Source organism: Oncorhynchus nerka, linkage group LG20, assembly GCF_034236695.1.
Source record: "Oncorhynchus nerka isolate Pitt River linkage group LG20, Oner_Uvic_2.0, whole genome shotgun sequence".
NCBI classification, from domain to species: Eukaryota; Metazoa; Chordata; class Actinopteri; order Salmoniformes; family Salmonidae; genus Oncorhynchus; species Oncorhynchus nerka.
In genome coordinates this window covers 78546414-78564413 of record NC_088415.1, presented here as the reverse complement: position 1 = coordinate 78564413, position 18000 = coordinate 78546414, and the positions used below count along the sequence as shown (strand labels likewise).

The 18000-nt window shown below is 49.2% G+C and overlaps 1 protein-coding gene across 1 annotated transcript in view; it reads right to left on the bottom strand.

Annotated features, from left to right (window-relative positions):
* xrn1 (5'-3' exoribonuclease 1) overlaps positions 1-18000 on the bottom strand; it is a 49879-nt gene that overhangs the window by 6956 nt on the left and 24923 nt on the right. Inside the window, 18 exon segments of the mRNA XM_065005807.1 lie at positions 3751-3824; positions 3827-3857; positions 3998-4087; positions 4205-4297; positions 6396-6597; positions 7872-7941; positions 12573-12705; positions 12852-12908; positions 14060-14189; positions 14413-14502; positions 14577-14723; positions 15280-15395; positions 15510-15608; positions 15776-15889; positions 16209-16371; positions 16627-16758; positions 16994-17097; positions 17212-17304. Of these exon segments, the coding sequence (XP_064861879.1) occupies positions 3751-3824; positions 3827-3857; positions 3998-4087; positions 4205-4297; positions 6396-6597; positions 7872-7941; positions 12573-12705; positions 12852-12908; positions 14060-14189; positions 14413-14502; positions 14577-14723; positions 15280-15395; positions 15510-15608; positions 15776-15889; positions 16209-16371; positions 16627-16758; positions 16994-17097; positions 17212-17304 (1938 nt within the window).

Sequence of the window (18000 nt, the reverse complement as noted above, 5' to 3'; positions counted from 1 at the left end):
ACCCTACGCACAGCCCTGTAGTAAACCCTACGCACAGCCCTACGCACAGCCCTGTAGTAAACCCTACGCACAGCCCTGTAGTAAACCCTACGCACAGCCCTGTAGTAAACCCTACGCACAGCCCTGTAGTAAACCCTACGCACAGCCCTGTAATAAACCCTACGCACAGCCCAGTAATAAACCCTACGCACAGCCCTGTAATAAACCCTACGCACAGCCCAGTAATAAACCCTACGCACAGCCCTGTAATAAACCCTACGCACAGCCCTGTAATAAACCCTACGCACAGCCTTGCAATAAATCCTACGCACAGCCTTGCAATAAACCCTACGCACAGCCCAATAAACCCTACGCACAGCCCTGTAATAAACCCTACGCACAGCCCTGTAATAAACCCTACGCACAGCCCTGTAATAAACCCTACGCACAGCCCTGTAATAAACCCTACGCACAGCCCTGTAATAAACCCTACGCACAGCCCTGTAATAAACCCTACGCACAGCCCTGTAATAAACCCTACGCACAGCCCTGTAATAAACCCTACGCACAGCCCTGTAATAAACCCTACGCACAGCCCTGTAATAAACCCTACGCACAGCCCTGTAGTAAACCCTACGCACAGCCCTGTAGTAAACCCTACGCACAGCCCTGTAGTAAACCCTACGCACAGCCCTGTAGTAAACCCTACGCACAGCCCTGTAGTAAACCCTACGCACAGCCCTGTAGTAAACCCTACGCACAGCCCTGTAGTAAACCCTACGCACAGCCCTGTAGTAAACCCTACGCACAGCCCTGTAGTAAACCCTACGCACAGCCCTGTAGTAAACCCTACGCACAGCCCTGTAGTAAACCCTACGCACAGCCCTGTAGTAAACCCTACGCACAGCCCTGTAGTAAACCCTACGCACAGCCCTGTAGTAAACCCTACGCACAGCCCTGTAGTAAACCCTACGCACAGCCCTGTAGTAAACCCTACGCACAGCCCTGTAATAAACCCTACGCACAGCCTTGTAATAAACCCTACGCACAGCCCTGTAATAAACCCTACGCACAGCCCAGTAATAAACCCTACGCACAGCCCTGTAATAAACCCTACGCACAGCCCTGTAATAAACCCTACGCACAGCCCTGTAATAAACCCTACGCACAGCCTTGCAATAAACCCTACGCACAGCCTTGCAATAAACCCTACGCACAGCCCTGCAATAAACCCTACGCACAGCCCTGCAATAAACCCTACGCACAGCCCTGTAATAAACCCTACGCACAGCCCTGTAATAAACCCTACGCACAGCCCTGTAATAAACCCTACGCACAGCCCTGTAATAAACCCTACGCACAGCCCTGTAATAAACCCTACGCACAGCCCTGTAATAAACCCTACGCACAGCCCTGTAGTAAACCCTACGCACAGCCCTGTAATAAACCCTACGCACAGCCTTGTAATAAACCCTACGCACAGCCCTGTAATAAACCCTACGCACAGCCCAGTAATAAACCCTACGCACAGCCCTGTAATAAACCCTACGCACAGCCCTGCAATAAATCCTACGCACAGCCTTGCAATAAACCCTACGCACAGCCCTGTAATAAACCCTACGCACAGCCCTGTAGTAAACCCTACGCACAGCCCTGTAGTAAACCCTACGCACAGCCCTGTAATAAACCCTACGCACAGCCCTGTAATAAACCCTACGCACAGCCCTGTAATAAACCCTACGCACAGCCCAGTAATAAACCCTACGCACAGCCCTGCAATAAATCCTACGCACAGCCTTGCAATAAACCCTACGCACAGCCTTGCAATAAACCCTACGCACAGCCTTGCAATAAACCCTACGCACAGCCTTGCAATAAACCCTACGCACAGCCCTGTAATAAACCCTACGCACAGCCCTGTAATAAACCCTACGCACAGCCCTGTAATAAACCCTACGCACAGCCCTGTAATAAACCCTACGCACAGCCCTGTAATAAACCCTACGCACAGCCCTGTAGTAAACCCTACGCACAGCCCTGTAGTAAACCCTACGCACAGCCCTGTAGTAAACCCTACGCACAGCCCTGTAGTAAACCCTACGCACAGCCCTGTAGTAAACCCTACGCACAGCCCTGTAGTAAACCCTACGCACAGCCCTGTAGTAAACCCTACGCACAGCCCTGTAGTAAACCCTACGCACAGCCCTGTAGTAAACCCTACGCACAGCCCTGTAGTAAACCCTACGCACAGCCCTGTAGTAAACCCTACGCACAGCCCTGTAGTAAACCCTACGCACAGCCCTGTAGTAAACCCTACGCACAGCCCTGTAATAAACCCTACGCACAGCCCTGTAATAAACCCTACGCACAGCCCTGTAATAAACCCTACGCACAGCCCAGTAATAAACCCTACGCACAGCCCTGTAATAAACCCTACGCACAGCCCTGCAATAAATCCTACGCACAGCCTTGCAATAAACCCTACGCACAGCCTTGCAATAAACCCTACGCACAGCCTTGCAATAAACCCTACGCACAGCCCTGTAATAAACCCTACGCACAGCCCTGTAATAAACCCTACGCACAGCCCTGTAATAAACCCTACGCACAGCCCTGTAATAAACCCTACGCACAGCCCTGTAATAAACCCTACGCACAGCCCTGTAATAAACCCTACGCACAGCCCTGTAATAAACCCTACGCACAGCCCTGTAATAAACCCTACGCACAGCCCTGTAATAAACCCTACCCACAGCCCTGTAATAAACCCTACGCACAGCCCTGTAATAAACCCTACGCACAGCCCTGTAATAAACCCTACGCACAGCCCTGTAATAAACCCTACGCACAGCCCTGTAATAAACCCTACCCACAGCCCTGTAATAAACCCTACGCACAGCCCTGTAATAAACCCTACGCACAGCCCTGTAATAAACCCTACGCACAGCCCTGTAATAAACCCTACGCACAGCCCTGTAGTAAACCCTACGCACAGCCCTGTAGTAAACCCTACGCACAGCCCTGTAGTAAACCCTACGCACAGCCCTGTAGTAAACCCTACGCACAGCCCTGTAGTAAACCCTACGCACAGCCCTGTAGTAAACCCTACGCACAGCCCTGTAGTAAACCCTACGCACAGCCCTGTAGTAAACCCTACGCACAGCCCTGTAGTAAACCCTACGCACAGCCCTGTAGTAAACCCTACGCACAGCCCTGTAATAAACCCTACGCACAGCCCTGTAATAAACCCTACGCACAGCCCTGTAATAAACCCTACGCACAGCCTTGTAATAAACCCTACGCACAGCCTTGTAATAAACCCTACGCACAGCCCTGTAATAAACCCTACGCACAGCCTTGTAATAAACCCTACGCACAGCCCTGTAATAAACCCTACGCACAGCCTTGTAATAAACCCTACACAGCCTTGTAATAAACCCTACACAGCCTTGTAATAAACCCTACACACAGCCCTGTAATAAACCCTACACACAGCCCTGTAATAAACCCTACACACAGCAATCAGCTTTCACAAAGTGCATTTTATTGACTAGTTTAATTTCATTTGTAGTCCTGACTCCACTGGCTAAGCTGCCTGCTGAGGATGAGAACCCTGGTCACTGTCTGCTATTGGTCTACAGCTGGAGGTGATGATGGGAGCTAAAGTAAGGACCAAAGAGACTTGCTTCAATGTTTAGGAATGTGTAGGGTTCAAAGGTTATGGATGTAGGTGCATAAGGGTTCAAAGGTTAGAATGAAATGGTGATTTACAGGTTTGGGGGGTTGTTGTTGTTGACTCTGGGGTTGGTTCATGCCCTGTTGCCCCTGGAACTGCCCGTCCTGTCCGGAGACCCTGGACCCCAGGCAGAATTACACGCCTGGGAACAGACACACACAGAGATGTACAATAGCTTTAGTCACACACAAACAAAAACAACAAACACTGCTACACTCACAATGTGAGTATGGTAACACTTCACATTGACACTGGTACAGACACACTTATGAATGGACTCACATTGTTTTGTTGCCAGTGGGCTGGTGGTTTCTGGGGCATTCCAGAACTCTGCAGAGACTGCCACACATTACTGAACTCCTCATCTTTACCCTGCACTCACAGGGAGATTGATGTTACACACTCTACTACAGAGAAATGTGGCATTGTAGAGAAAAACTCAAACACAGAGAGAGCGAGCCAGAGAGGAGAGAGAATAAAAAGGCGTACCTTCGGATGGTGTTTCTGGCTGAGGGCATTGTGGTGCACATTTTTGTTCCCCTGAGTGTCTGCCCTGAGAATGTTTTGTCTGCCGTTCTGCTGCTGAGAGAGAGACAGACACAGAGGGAGACACAGAAGGCGAGAGAGACAGAGGGGGAGGGAGAGAGAGACAGAGGGGAGGAGAGAGAGGGAGAGACATGGGGAGGGAGGTAGGGAGGGAGAGACATGGGGAGGGAGAGACATGGGGAGGGAGGTAGGGGGAGAGACATGGGGAGGTAGGTAGGGAGGGAGAGACATGGGGAGGTAGGTAGGGAGGGAGAGACATGGGGAGGTAGGTAGGGAGGGAGAGACATGGGGAGGTAGGTAGGGAGGGAGAGACATGGGGAGGTAGGTAGGGAGGGAGAGACATGGGGAGGTAGGTAGGGAGGGAGAGACATGGGGGAGGTAGGTAGGGAGGGAGAGACATGGGGAGGTAGGTAGGGAGGGAGAGACATGGGGAGGTAGGTAGGGGAGGGAGAGACATGGGGAGGTAGGTAGGGAGGGAGAGACAAGGGGAGGTAGGTAGGGAGAGACATGGGGAGGTAGGTAGGGAGGGAGAGACATGGGGAGGGAGGTAGGGAGGGAGAGACATGGGGAGGTAGGTAGGGAGGGAGAGACATGGGGAGGGAGGTAGGGAGGGAGAGACATGGGGAGGGAGGTAGGGGGGAGAGACATGGGGAGGGAGGTAGGGAGGGGAGAAAGGGAGGGAGGTAGGGAGGGAGAGACATGGGTGGAGGGAGGGAGAGATATGGGGGGAGGGAGGGAGAGACATGGGGGGGGGGGAGAGACATGGGGGGGGAGGGGGAGAGACATGGGGGAGGGAGAGAGGGAGAGACATGGGGGGGAGGGAGGGAGAGACATGGGGGGGAGGGAGGGAGAGACATGGGGGGGAGGGAGGGAGAGACATGGGGGGGAGGGAGGGAGAGACATGGGGGGAGGGAGGGAGAGACATGGGGGAGGGAGGGAGAGACATGGGGGGGAGGGAGGGAGAGACATGGGGAGGGAGGGAGAGACATGGGGAGGGAGGGAGAGAGGGAGAGACATGGGGAGGGGAGAGACATGGGGAGGGAGAGACATGGGGAGGGAGGTAGGGAGGGAGAGACATGGGGAGGGAGGTAGGGAGGGAGAGACATGGGGAGGGAGAGACATGGGGAGGTAGGTAGGGAGGGAGAGACATGGGGAGGGAGAGACATGGGGAGGTAGGTAGGGAGGGAGAGACATGGGGAGGTAGGTAGGGAGGGAGAGACATGGGGAGGTAGGTAGGGAGGGAGAGACATGGGGAGGTAGGTAGGGAGGGAGAGACATGGGGAGGTAGGTAGGGAGGGAGAGACATGGGGAGGTAGGTAGGGAGGGAGAGACAAGGGGGAGGTAGGTAGGGAGAGACATGGGGAGGTAGGTAGGGAGGGAGAGACATGGGGAGGGAGGTAGGGAGGGGGAGAGACATGGGGAGGGAGGTAGGGAGGGAGAGAAAGGGGAGGGAGGTAGGGAGGGAGAGACATGGGGGGGGAGACATGGGGGAGGGAGGGAGAGACATGGGTGGAGGGAGGGAGAGACATGGGTGGAGGGAGGGAGAGACATGGGGGAGGGAGGGAGAGACATGGGGGAGGGAGGGAGAGACATGGGGGGAGGGAGGGAGAGACATGGGGGAGGGGGAGAGACATGGGGGAGGGGGGAGAGATGGGGGGAGAGACATGGGGGGAGGGAGGGAGAGACATGGGGGAGGGAGGGAGAGACATGGGGGGAGGGAGGGAGAGACATGGGGGGAGGGAGGGAGAGACATGGGGGGGAGGGAGGGAGAGACATGGGGGGGGGGGAGAGACATGGGGGAAGGAGGGAGAGACATGGGGGGGGGGGAGAGAGGGAGAGACATGGGGGAGGGAGGGAGAAACAGTGGGGAGGGAGGGAGAGACATGGGGGAGGGAGGGAGAAACAGTGGGGAGGGAGGGAGAGACATGGGAGGGAGGGACATGGGGGGAGGGAGGGAGAGACATGGGGAGGTAGGGAGGGAAAGTCTAATGAGTGGGAGATTTGACCCATTCTTATTTGAGTGTGTGTGTGTGTGTGTGTGTGTGTGTGTGTGTGTGTGTGTGTGTGTGTGTGTGTGTGTGTGTGTGTGAGAGAGACACGAGTACAGGTGTAATTTGCTCTACTCCAGTCCTACCTGTGTGGGTATGAAGGGTGAGCGTGGTGAGTGGTTGAGCCCAGACAGCTGTTCTTTGTTGTGTGCGTGGTGGTGGGAGGAGGCGGCAGGCTGGGGCTTGACGATGGCGGTCAGTTTGTGTGAACCCTGCTCAAAGCGGCATCCATGGCTCAGGTTGATTAAGGCACACGGAGGCAGCCTGTAGCCACGGCCCGACGCACACCTAGGCAGAATACAGTCACCCAGAACAACAGTCAGATCAGACAACAGACCACACCTAGGCAGAATACAGTCACCCAGAACAACAGTCAGATCAGACAACAGACCACACCTAGGCAGAATACAGTCACCCAGAACAACAGTCAGATCAGACAACAGACCACACCTAGGCAGAATACAGTCACCCAGAACAAGTCAGATCAGACAACAGACCACACCTAGGCAGAATACAGTCACCCAGAACAACAGTCAGATCAGACAACAGACCACGGTCAGGCAGAATACAGTCACCCAGAACAACAGTCAGATCAGACAACAGACCACGGTCAGGCAGAATACAGTCACCCAGAACAGTCAAGTGAGACAACAGACCACGGTCAGGAGAATACAGTCACCCAGAACAGTCAAGTGAGACAACAGACCACGGTCAGGAGAAAACAGTCACCCAGAACAACAGTCAGATCAGACAACAGACCACGGTCAGGCAGAATACAGTCACCCAGAACAGTCAAGTGAGACAACAGACCACGGTCAGGAGAATACAGTCACCCAGAACAGTCAAGTGAGACAACAGACCACGGTCAGGAGAAAACAGTCACCCAGAACAACAGTCAGATCAGACAACAGACCACGGTCAGGCAGAATACAGTCACCCAGAACAGTCAAGTGAGACAACAGACCACGGTCAGGGAGAATACAGTCACCCAAAACAGTCAAGTGAGACAACAGACCACGGTCAGGGAGAATACAGTCACCCAGAACAACAGTCAGATCAGACAACAGACCACGGTCAGGCAGAATATAGTCACCCAGAACAACAGTCAGATCAGACAACAGACCACGGTCAGGCAGAATATAGTCACCCAGAACAACAGTCAGATCAGACAACAGACCACGGTCAGGCAGAATACAGTCACCCAGAACACTCAAGTGAGACAACAGACCACGGTCAGGGAGAATACAGTCACCCAGAACAACAGTCAGATCAGACAACAGACCACGGTCAGGCAGAATATAGTCACCCAGAACAACAGTCAGATCAGACAACAGACCACGGTCAGGCAGAATACAGTCACCCAGAACACTCAAGTGAGACAACAGACCACGGTCAGGGAGAATACAGTCACCCAGAACAGTCAAGTGAGACAACAGACCACGGTCAGAAAACACAGGTACTTGGCATATAAAACACATAACCTAAAAGAAAATGTTTTGAGTCAAGGCCTGAAACACTTAACATAGACCTACGTGAAACAATGAAACACAGACAGACTGTACCTGATAGTAAGTCCCCCAGCAAACTCTTCATCAAACACAACCTCATACAAGATCTCAGCCTCCCGATCAGCTGCCACGGGAGAGAGGTTAACATCGGTTTAGAGACAGTTCAAAGACAAGAGGGTGGTCGTGTGTTTGTGTTTATGAGTGAGAGACACGTAACAGACAGTGGGTGTGTTGTATATGAGAGAGAGACACGTAACAGACAGTGGGTGTGTTGTATATGAGAGAGAGACGTAACAGACAGTGGGTGTGTTGTATATGAGAGAGAGAGACGTAACAGACAGTGGGTGTGTTGTATATGAGAGAGAGAGACGTAACAGACAGTGGGTGTGTTGTATATGAGAGAGAGAGACGTAACAGACAGTGGGTATGTTGTATATGAGAGAGACACGTAACAGACAGTGAGTGTGTTGTATATGAGAGAGAGACGTAACAGACAGTGGGTGTGTTGTATATGAGAGAGAGAGACGTAACAGACAGTGGGTGTGTTGTATATGAGAGAGAGAGACGTAACAGACAGTGAGTGTGTTGTATATGAGAGAGAGAGACGTAACAGACAGTGGGTGTGTTGTATATGAGAGAGAGACGTAACAGACAGTGGGTGTGTTGTATATGAGAGAGAGAGACGTAACAGACAGTGAGTGTGTTGTATATGAGAGAGAGACGTAACAGACAGTGGGTGTGTTGTATATGAGAGAGAGAGACGTAACAGACAGTGGGTGTGTTGTATATGAGAGAGAGAGACGTAACAGACAGTGGGTATGTTGTATATGAGAGAGACACGTAACAGACAGTGAGTGTGTTGTATATGAGAGAGAGACGTAACAGACAGTGAGTGTGTTGTATATGAGAGAGAGACGTAACAGACAGTGGGTGTGTTGTATATGAGAGAGAGACGTAACAGACAGTGGGTGTGTTGTATATGAGAGAGAGAGACGTAACAGACAGTGAGTGTGTTGTATATGAGAGAGAGAGACGTAACAGACAGTGGGTGTGTTGTATATGAGAGAGAGACGTAACAGACAGTGGGTGTGTTGTATATGAGAGAGAGAGATGTAACAGACAGTGAGTGTGTTGTATATGAGAGAGAGAGACGTAACAGACAGTGAGTGTGTTGTATATGAGAGAGAGACGTAACAGACAGTGGGTGTGTTGTATATGAGAGAGAGAGACGTAACAGACAGTGGGTGTGTTGTATATGAGAGAGAGAGACGTAACAGACAGTGAGTGTGTTGTATATGAGAGAGAGAGACGTAACAGACAGTGGGTGTGTTGTATATGAGAGAGAGACGTAACAGACAGTGGGTGTGTTGTATATGAGAGAGAGAGACGTAACAGACAGTGAGTGTGTTGTATATGAAGAGAGACGTAACAGACAGTGGGTGTGTTGTATATGAGAGAGAGAGACGTAACAGACAGTGGGTGTGTTGTATATGAGAGAGAGAGACGTAACAGACAGTGGGTGTGTTGTATATGAGAGAGAGAGACGTAACAGACAGTGAGTGTGTTGTATATGAGAGAGAGACGTAACAGACAGTGAGTGTGTTGTATATGAGAGAGAGAGACGTAACAGACAGTGGAGTGTGTTGTATATGAGAGAGAGACGTAACAGACAGTGAGTGTGTTGTATATGAGAGAGAGCGTAACAGACGTAACAGACAGTGGGTGTGTTGTATATGAGAGAGAGAGACGTAACAGACAGTGAGTGTGTTGTATATGAGAGAGAGAGAGAGACGTAACAGACAGTGAGTGTGTTGTATATGAGAGAGAGACGTAACAGACAGTGGGTGTGTTGTATATGAGAGAGAGAGACGTAACAGACAGTGGGTGTGTTGTATATGAGAGAGAGACGTAACAGACAGTGGGTGTGTTGTATATGAGAGAGAGACGTAACAGACAGTGGGTGTGTTGTATATGAGAGAGAGAGACGTAACAGACAGTGGGTGTGTTGTATATGAGAGAGAGAGACAGTGGGTGTGTTGTAACAGACAGTGGGTGTGTTGTATATGAGAGAGACGTAACAGACAGTGTGGTGTGTTGTATATGAGAGAGAGACGTAACAGACAGTGGGTGTGTTGTATATGAGAGAGAGACGTAACAGACAGTGAGTGTGTTGTATATGAGAGAGAGAGACGTAACAGACAGTGAGTGTGTTGTATATGAGAGAGAGACGTAACAGACAGTGGGTGTGTTGTATATGTAACAGACAGTGGGTGTGTTGTATATGAGAGAGAGACGTAACAGACAGTGAGTGTGTTGTATATGAGAGAGAGAGACGTAACAGACAGTGGGTGAGTGTGTTGTATATATAACAGAGAGAGAGACGTAACAGACAGTGGGTGTGTTGTATATGAGAGAGAGACGTAACAGACAGTGGGTGTGTTGTATATGAGAGAGAGACGTAACAGACAGTGAGTGTGTTGTATATGAGAGAGAGACGTAACAGACAGTGGGTGTGTTGTATATGAGAGAGAGACGTAACAGACAGTGAGTGTGTTGTATATGAGAGAGAGAGACGTAACAGACAGTGAGTGTGTTGTATATGAGAGAGAGACGTAACAGACAGTGGGTGTGTTGTATATGAGAGAGAGACGTAACAGACAGTGGGTGTGTTGTATATGAGAGAGAGAGACGTAACAGACAGTGAGTGTGTTGTATATGAGAGAGAGACGTAACAGACAGTGAGTGTGTTGTATATGAGAGAGAGAGACGTAACAGACAGTGAGTGTGTTGTATATGAGAGAGAGACGTAACAGACAGTGGGTGTGTTGTATATGAGAGAGAGACGTAACAGACAGTGAGTGTGTTGTATATGAGAGAGAGACGTAACAGACAGTGGGTGTGTTGTATATGAGAGAGAGACGTAACAGACAGTGAGTGTGTTGTATATGAGAGAGAGACGTAACAGACAGTGAGTGTGTTGTATATGAGAGAGAGAGACGTAACAGACAGTGAGTGTGTTGTATATGAGAGAGAGAGACGTAACAGACAGTGGGTGTGTTGTATATGAGAGAGAGAGACGTAACAGACAGTGGGTGTGTTGTATATGAGAGAGAGACGTAACAGACAGTGGGTGTGTTGTATATGAGAGAGAGACGTAACAGACAGTGAGTGTGTTGTATATGAGAGAGAGAGCGTAACAGACAGTGGGTGTGTTGTATATGAGAGAGAGACGTAACAGACAGTGAGTGTGTTGTATATGAGAGAGAGAGACGTAACAGACAGTGAGTGTGTTGTATATGAGAGAGAGAGACGTAACAGACAGTGGGTGTGTTGTATATGAGAGAGAGACGTAACAGACAGTGGGTGTGTTGTATATGAGAGAGAGAGACGTAACAGACAGTGAGTGTGTTGTATATGAGAGAGAGACGTAACAGACAGTGAGTGTGTTGTATATGAGAGAGAGACGTAACAGACAGTGAGTGTGTTGTATATGAGAGAGAGACGTAACAGACAGTGGGTGTGTTGTATATGAGAGAGAGACGTAACAGACAGTGAGTGTGTTGTATATGAGAGAGAGAGACGTAACAGACAGTGGGTGTGTTGTATATGAGAGAGAGACGTAACAGACAGTGAGTGTGTTGTATATGAGAGAGAGACGTAACAGACAGTGAGTGTGTTGTATATGAGAGAGAGACGTAACAGACAGTGGGTGTGTTGTATATGAGAGAGAGACAGTGGGTGTGTTGTAATGAGACAGTGGTGTGTGTTGTATATGAGTAACAGAGAGAGACGTAACAGACAGTGGTGTGTTGTATATGACATGAGAGAGAGACGTAACAGACAGTGGGTGTGTTGTATATGAGAGAGAGACGTAACAGACAGTGGGTGTGTTGTATATGAGAGAGAGACGTAACAGACATTGGGTGTGTTGTATATGAGAGAGAGACGTAACAGACAGTGGGTGTTTTGTATATGAGAGAGAGACGTAACAGACAGTGAGTGTGTTGTATATGAGAGAGAGAGACGTAACAGACAGTGGGTGTGTTGTATATGAGAGAGAGAGACGTAACAGACAGTGAGTGTGTTGTATATGAGAGAGAGACGTAACAGACAGTGGGTGTGTTGTATATGAGAGAGAGACGTAACAGACAGTGAGTGTGTTGTATATGAGAGAGAGACGTAACAGACAGTGGGTGTGTTGTATATGAGAGAGAGACGTAACAGACAGTGAGTGTGTTGTATATGAGAGAGAGAGACGTAACAGACAGTGAGTGTGTTGTATATGAGAGAGAGAGACGTAACAGACAGTGGGTGTGTTGTATATGAGAGAGAGACGTAACAGACAGTGAGTGTGTTGTATATGAGAGAGAGAGACGTAACAGACAGTGAGTGTGTTGTATATGAGAGAGAGAGACGTAACAGACAGTGAGTGTGTTGTATATGAGAGAGAGACGTAACAGACAGTGGGTGTGTTGTATATGAGAGAGAGACGTAACAGACAGTGGGTGTGTTGTATATGAGAGAGAGAGACGTAACAGACAGTGGGTGTGTTGTATATGAGAGAGAGAGACGTAACAGACAGTGGGTGTGTTGTATATGAGAGAGAGACGTAACAGACAGTGAGTGTGTTGTATATGAGAGAGAGAGACGTAACAGACAGTGGGTGTGTTGTATATGAGAGAGAGACGTAACAGACAGTGGGTGTGTTGTATATGAAAGAGAGAGACGTAACAGACAGTGGGTGTGACCACTCACCTCCCTTGATGCCGATGATGGTTCCTCTGAGGCCGAGGGGGACAGAGAAGCTCTCTCTGACGTTGACCACCCGGTCAAACAGGTGGTACTCTGCATCCGGGTCAGGGACCACACCATGCTGCTGCTCTAAGGGCTGGAGAGAGAGACACACACTACAGGATTCAGAGAAGTTGTGTGTGTTGGACCAATATGGAGGTTTTAATGTCCTTGTCACCCACTATATGACACAGACAAAGTATTAGATTTTCCTCTCCACACACAGGTAAAGACATTCCTCACCCTGAAGAGTAAATGTGGCTTCACGGTCACACGCACTTTCTTGCTGCTCTTCTTGACCTGAGAAACAGAGGGAGGTAAGAGGGACTACAGGAACACTAACAAAAGAAAGTCAATGAATCATTGACAGTGAAGGAAGGGCTTGTTGAGTAGTGTGTCTATCCATCTGCCTTATTCAGACAGATAAACAAGGGTAGAGGTGATGGATACATAGAAAAACGGAGGAGTAGACAGATTTTTATTTTCTTATTTCACCTTTATTCAACCAGGTAGGCTAGTTGAGAACAAGTTCTCATTTGCAACTGCGACCTGGCCAAGATAAAGCAGTGCGACACAAACACCAACACAGAGTTACATATAAACAAACGTACAGTCAATAACAATAATAGAAAAATCTATATACAGTGTGTGCAAATGTAATAAGATGGGGGAGGTAAGACAATAAATAAGCCATAGTGGCGAAATAAATACAATTTAGCGTCAACACTGGAGTGATAGATGTGCAGAAGATGAGTCTGCAAGTAGAGACACTGGGGTGCAAAGGAGCAAAAAAATAAATAACATTATGGGGATGAGGTAGTTGGATGGGCTATTTACAGATGGGCTGTGTACAGGTACAGATGGGCTGTGTACAGATACAGTGATCTGTGAGCTGCTCTGACAGCTGATGCTTAAAGTTAGTGAGGGAGATATAGGTCTCCAGCTTCAGTGATTTTTGCAATTCGTTCCAGTCATTGGCAGCAGAGAACTGGAAGGAAAGGGGGCAGAAGGAGGAATTGGCTATGGGTGTGACCAGTGAAATATGCCTGCTGGAGAGCGTGCTACGAGTGGGTGCTGCTATGGTGACCAGTGAGCTGAGATAAGGAGGGGATATACCTAGCCAAGAATTGTAGATGACCTGGAGCCAGTGGGTTTGACGACGAATATGAAGCGAGGGCCAGCCAATAAGAGCATACAGGTCGCAGTGGTGGGTAGTGTATGGGGCTTTGGTGACAAAATGGATGGCACTGTGATAGACTGCATCCGATTTGCTGAGTAGAGTATTGGAGGCTGTTTTGTAAATGACATCGCCAAAGTCAAGGATCGGTAGGATAGTCAGTTTTACGAGGGTATGTTTGGCATGAGTGAAGGCAGCTTGATAAATGATTGACAGAGAATATTGGTGACAGAGCCGAGGGAAGACCGATAAATGATTGACAGCCCCTAGTTACCTTAGCCACCTCCTCCTCGATCTGCTCCACGATGGCCGTGTCCAGGATCTGCAGGTCACATGACGCCCGGGCGATGTCGGCGACTGGGTGTGTCTTCAACCAGGAAGTGATCTCCTTCACCCTCTCCGCCCTGCCGGAAAATCATCACCACCACTACCATCACCACCACTACCCTCATTATTACTATAACTGTTACAATCTACTTCATCGTTACACACCAACTTACTCCTAGTGTTTTCTATGAGTGTTTAAGAACATCTGAATGTAAGTATTAAGTGTAAGTGTTGCAAGTTTACCTGTTATGACTATATGACAGTGGAAATGATGAATGTTAAATGCATGAACATGTATACCCGTTTTGGTCCACTCCGGGCCAGATGTCGTCCTCGTAGAAAACATCGTCGTGACTGTTCCTGGACACCAGGTCAAACACCTCAGAGAACCTACAGGAGACACACAAGGCAGGTTACACACACACACACTAATAATAACACGCACAATACTGTTTCACACACACCTATCCAAGTACTCAGCCATCAGATCCTCCACAGCGACAGAATAGAGCCACTCCTTCTCAGTTCTCTTGGTGTAACCTGGCACCTCCTCATTCTTCTTATTGAACTTCAGGTTCAGACCCACGTTAGCCTTCTGCTCCCCATGGGGACTGTGGAGGGAGGGAGAACAGGAGACACGGAGGGAGAACAGGAGACACGGAGGGAGAACAGGAGACACGGAGGGAGAACAGGAGACACGGAGGGAGAACAGGAGACACCGAGGGAGAACAGGAGACACGGAGGGAGAACAGGAGACACGGAGGGAGAACAGGAGACACGGAGGGAGAACAGGAGACACGGAGGGAGAACAGGAGACACGGAGGGAGAACAGGAGACACGGAGGGAGAACAGGAGACACGGAGGGAGAACAGGAGACACAGGGAGGGAGAACAGGAGACACGGAGGGAGAACAGGAGACACGGAGGGAGAACAGGAGACACGGAGGGAGAACAGGAGACACGGAGGGAGAACAGGAGACACGGAGGGAGAACAGGAGACACGGAGGGAGAACAGGAGACACGGAGGGAGAACAGGAGAAACAGAGAGAGAACAGGAGAAACAGAGGGAGAGAAACACGGTTTATTAGACACAAACCAACCAACCTATATGATCAACAGTAGGGAATCAAATAGAGAATAGGCTGTCATTTGAAATTTGTTCTCTCACTTTTTCTTGGATCCTCTGCCGACGAAGATGCTGCCAGAGAATCTGGAGACGAGGTAGCCGGTGATGCCGAGGCGTGAGGCCAGAACGTAGCCTGGACTGTACTTCACACAGTATTTCTACAGACAGACAGACAGACAGAAAGGAGGGTGAGCTTGGAAAGGGAGAATGTTTAGTAATGTGGTGAGGCAGGGGAGGAGTGTGAGAGAGGTGTTGTTTTGAGAATGACTTACATGCTGGTTCTGTATTAAGGATTCCATCGGTGGTTCACAGGGCACCGTGAACACCACCCGCACCCGTCCCTCTTTGATGACATCACTGGACTCCTGCACCTGTGTGACCAAAGGGAAAAGCATGAAAGGCTTCTCATAGATCCTCATTTCATGACTCCACACATTTAGCTTCGTCAGGACTGTTGTTTTTAAGAGGAGGAAAGGGTAATGGAAAACAACAACAACTGGCATAAAAGTAGAGACAGGAAACAGAAAGTTGTACCGACCTCTCCCATGGCACCGTAGTAGGGGTTCCCCACCATGAAAACCGTGGTCGTCGGGGGAAACAGCTCCTCCAGGGTCTTGAAGCGAGTGGACGACGAGTCAAAGGCTTTGATGTCCTGAGGGAGAGAGAGTTGTGTGTGTGTGAGACATCCTTATCGTAGGCATTTTCCTGAGATTGTTCATTACGATAAGCAGCCTATACCAGAGAAAAGTTAAGGGTGATTTTTATGGGACAATTGACGGCTACAACAATCAAACTAGTAGTAGTATTATTTAAAGGATAATTCCAACATTAATGTTTAAAGTTACCGTTTTATTTATTCTTATCGCACCAATTCTGGCAATTTATCACAGTATGGATTTGTCGTCTATAACGCCCAGCTCTAGCGTGTGTGTGTAGTAGGTCTTCCTGTGTGTGTACGCGCCTGTGCTTACCTTGACGATGGTCTGGTAGGGGAAGGGCAGTATCTGCTTGGACCACTGTTTCTCCAGGTGCACCTGTCCACTCTGCCCAGGTACATACTTCCTGCCTGTCAGCAGCTGGGTATACAAAACCACCGCCGTCTCATTCACCACGATGCCCTTACGCTTACCGAAACTGAGAGGGGAGACAGGTGGGAGGAGAGAGAAACAGAGGTATTGTGGTAGGGAGAGCAGTCAGGCAAAACACAGGTCTCCCTAGAGGAAGAGGTCTTCTGACCAAAATGGGTCTTCTTGGTGAAATAAAGGTCAAGATTTAAAAAATGTAATAAGACTCATAGGATGGAACTTCTACCAGAGAGAGTGCAGAAATCAAACATGCACAAGACCTCACTGAAAAACTGTTCCACTTTCATGGCAAATAGATGCTTACTGCTCAGTGATGCCCTGTACGTCCTTAACCCAGTCCTTCTGTTCCTTGTCACCGAGGTAGGTGACCTTAGTGGGGGGAGGAGAGTCCCTGTCGTACAGCTTCTGCATCCCTGCCGGCTCCTCCAGGAAGAACCTGAGGGGGACGGGTGAGTGATGGAGGGAAAGAGGAGAGAGAAAATGTAGGGGAAAGGAGGGTTGGAAGTAGGAGACAGATATTGATGAATATTGACAACTCGTGTACTTCAAAGTTATAGTCTAATGAGAAGTGAAGAAAGGGCAGAGCCAGAGGTGTTTGGTTGAGGGACAGTTCAGGTTTAGTACTGTAGTTCAGCCCTCATTAGACATGACCAGAACTGTGTGGCTCTTACTTGCTCTCCCCGTCAGACACTGCTACCACCCTGGCCTCCTCTAGGTGGGGCCAGTTGACAAACACAGACCGACCCAGGACCAGAGAGGCCACATTGTCACACACCTGAAATGGGGGGGAGGGGGGGTGAAAAACAATATCTACTACTTCTGCTTCAGACACATACTGTATATCTAACCGTCTTTGACTCTTCATAGAAACCAGACTGTCTTCACTCACAGGTTCCTCCTTGCTAGGTGTGATCTCCAGCATCATGTTCTCTCCTCGGCTGCTCTGCTGGAACACCACCACCCCGTGCTTCTTCTTATAGAACTATAGAGACAGAAGACACACATGAAACATCTACAGATGAAACATACAAAGTATTCCGACTCTAAGATTGGGGGAAAAAACGATCATCTTTGTCGATATTGGGGTGTAAATGGCAGCCGTGATAAAACAGTTAGCGAACCGACTTTGGTCAACTGAGTTCAACCCAGGATAACTGTTGACACTACACTTTTCACTCCACACATTTAGTAATGAAAGGATGCATTTGAAACTTCAATAAGCAGTAAAACTTTTGTATGACTTAATACAATTATTTTTGTAATAGGACGGGGGGGAAGGGCTTGTGCATTGATAAGCACACCAAAGATGACAAACGATATACGTAAGGAAGACAGCACCTCTAACAGCCCATTTCCCAACATAGCCCGCTGAAGAAGCAGGATAACTGTGTTTCATTTTGATGTGGCAGTGAATGGCCCAGGGACAGATGGTCTCACCGAGGAGCTCGCTGTTCCACCACTCCGACATGAACACAGTTACAGGCCCGGAAGCAGGATAACTGTGTTTCATTTTGATGTGGCAGTGAATGGTCCGGGGACAGATGGTCTCACCGAGGAGCTCGCTGTTCCACCACTCGGACATAAACACAGTTACAGGCCCGGAAGCAGGATAACTGTGTTTCATTTTGATGTGGCAGTGAATGGCCCGGGGACAGATGGTCTCAACGAGGAGCTCGCT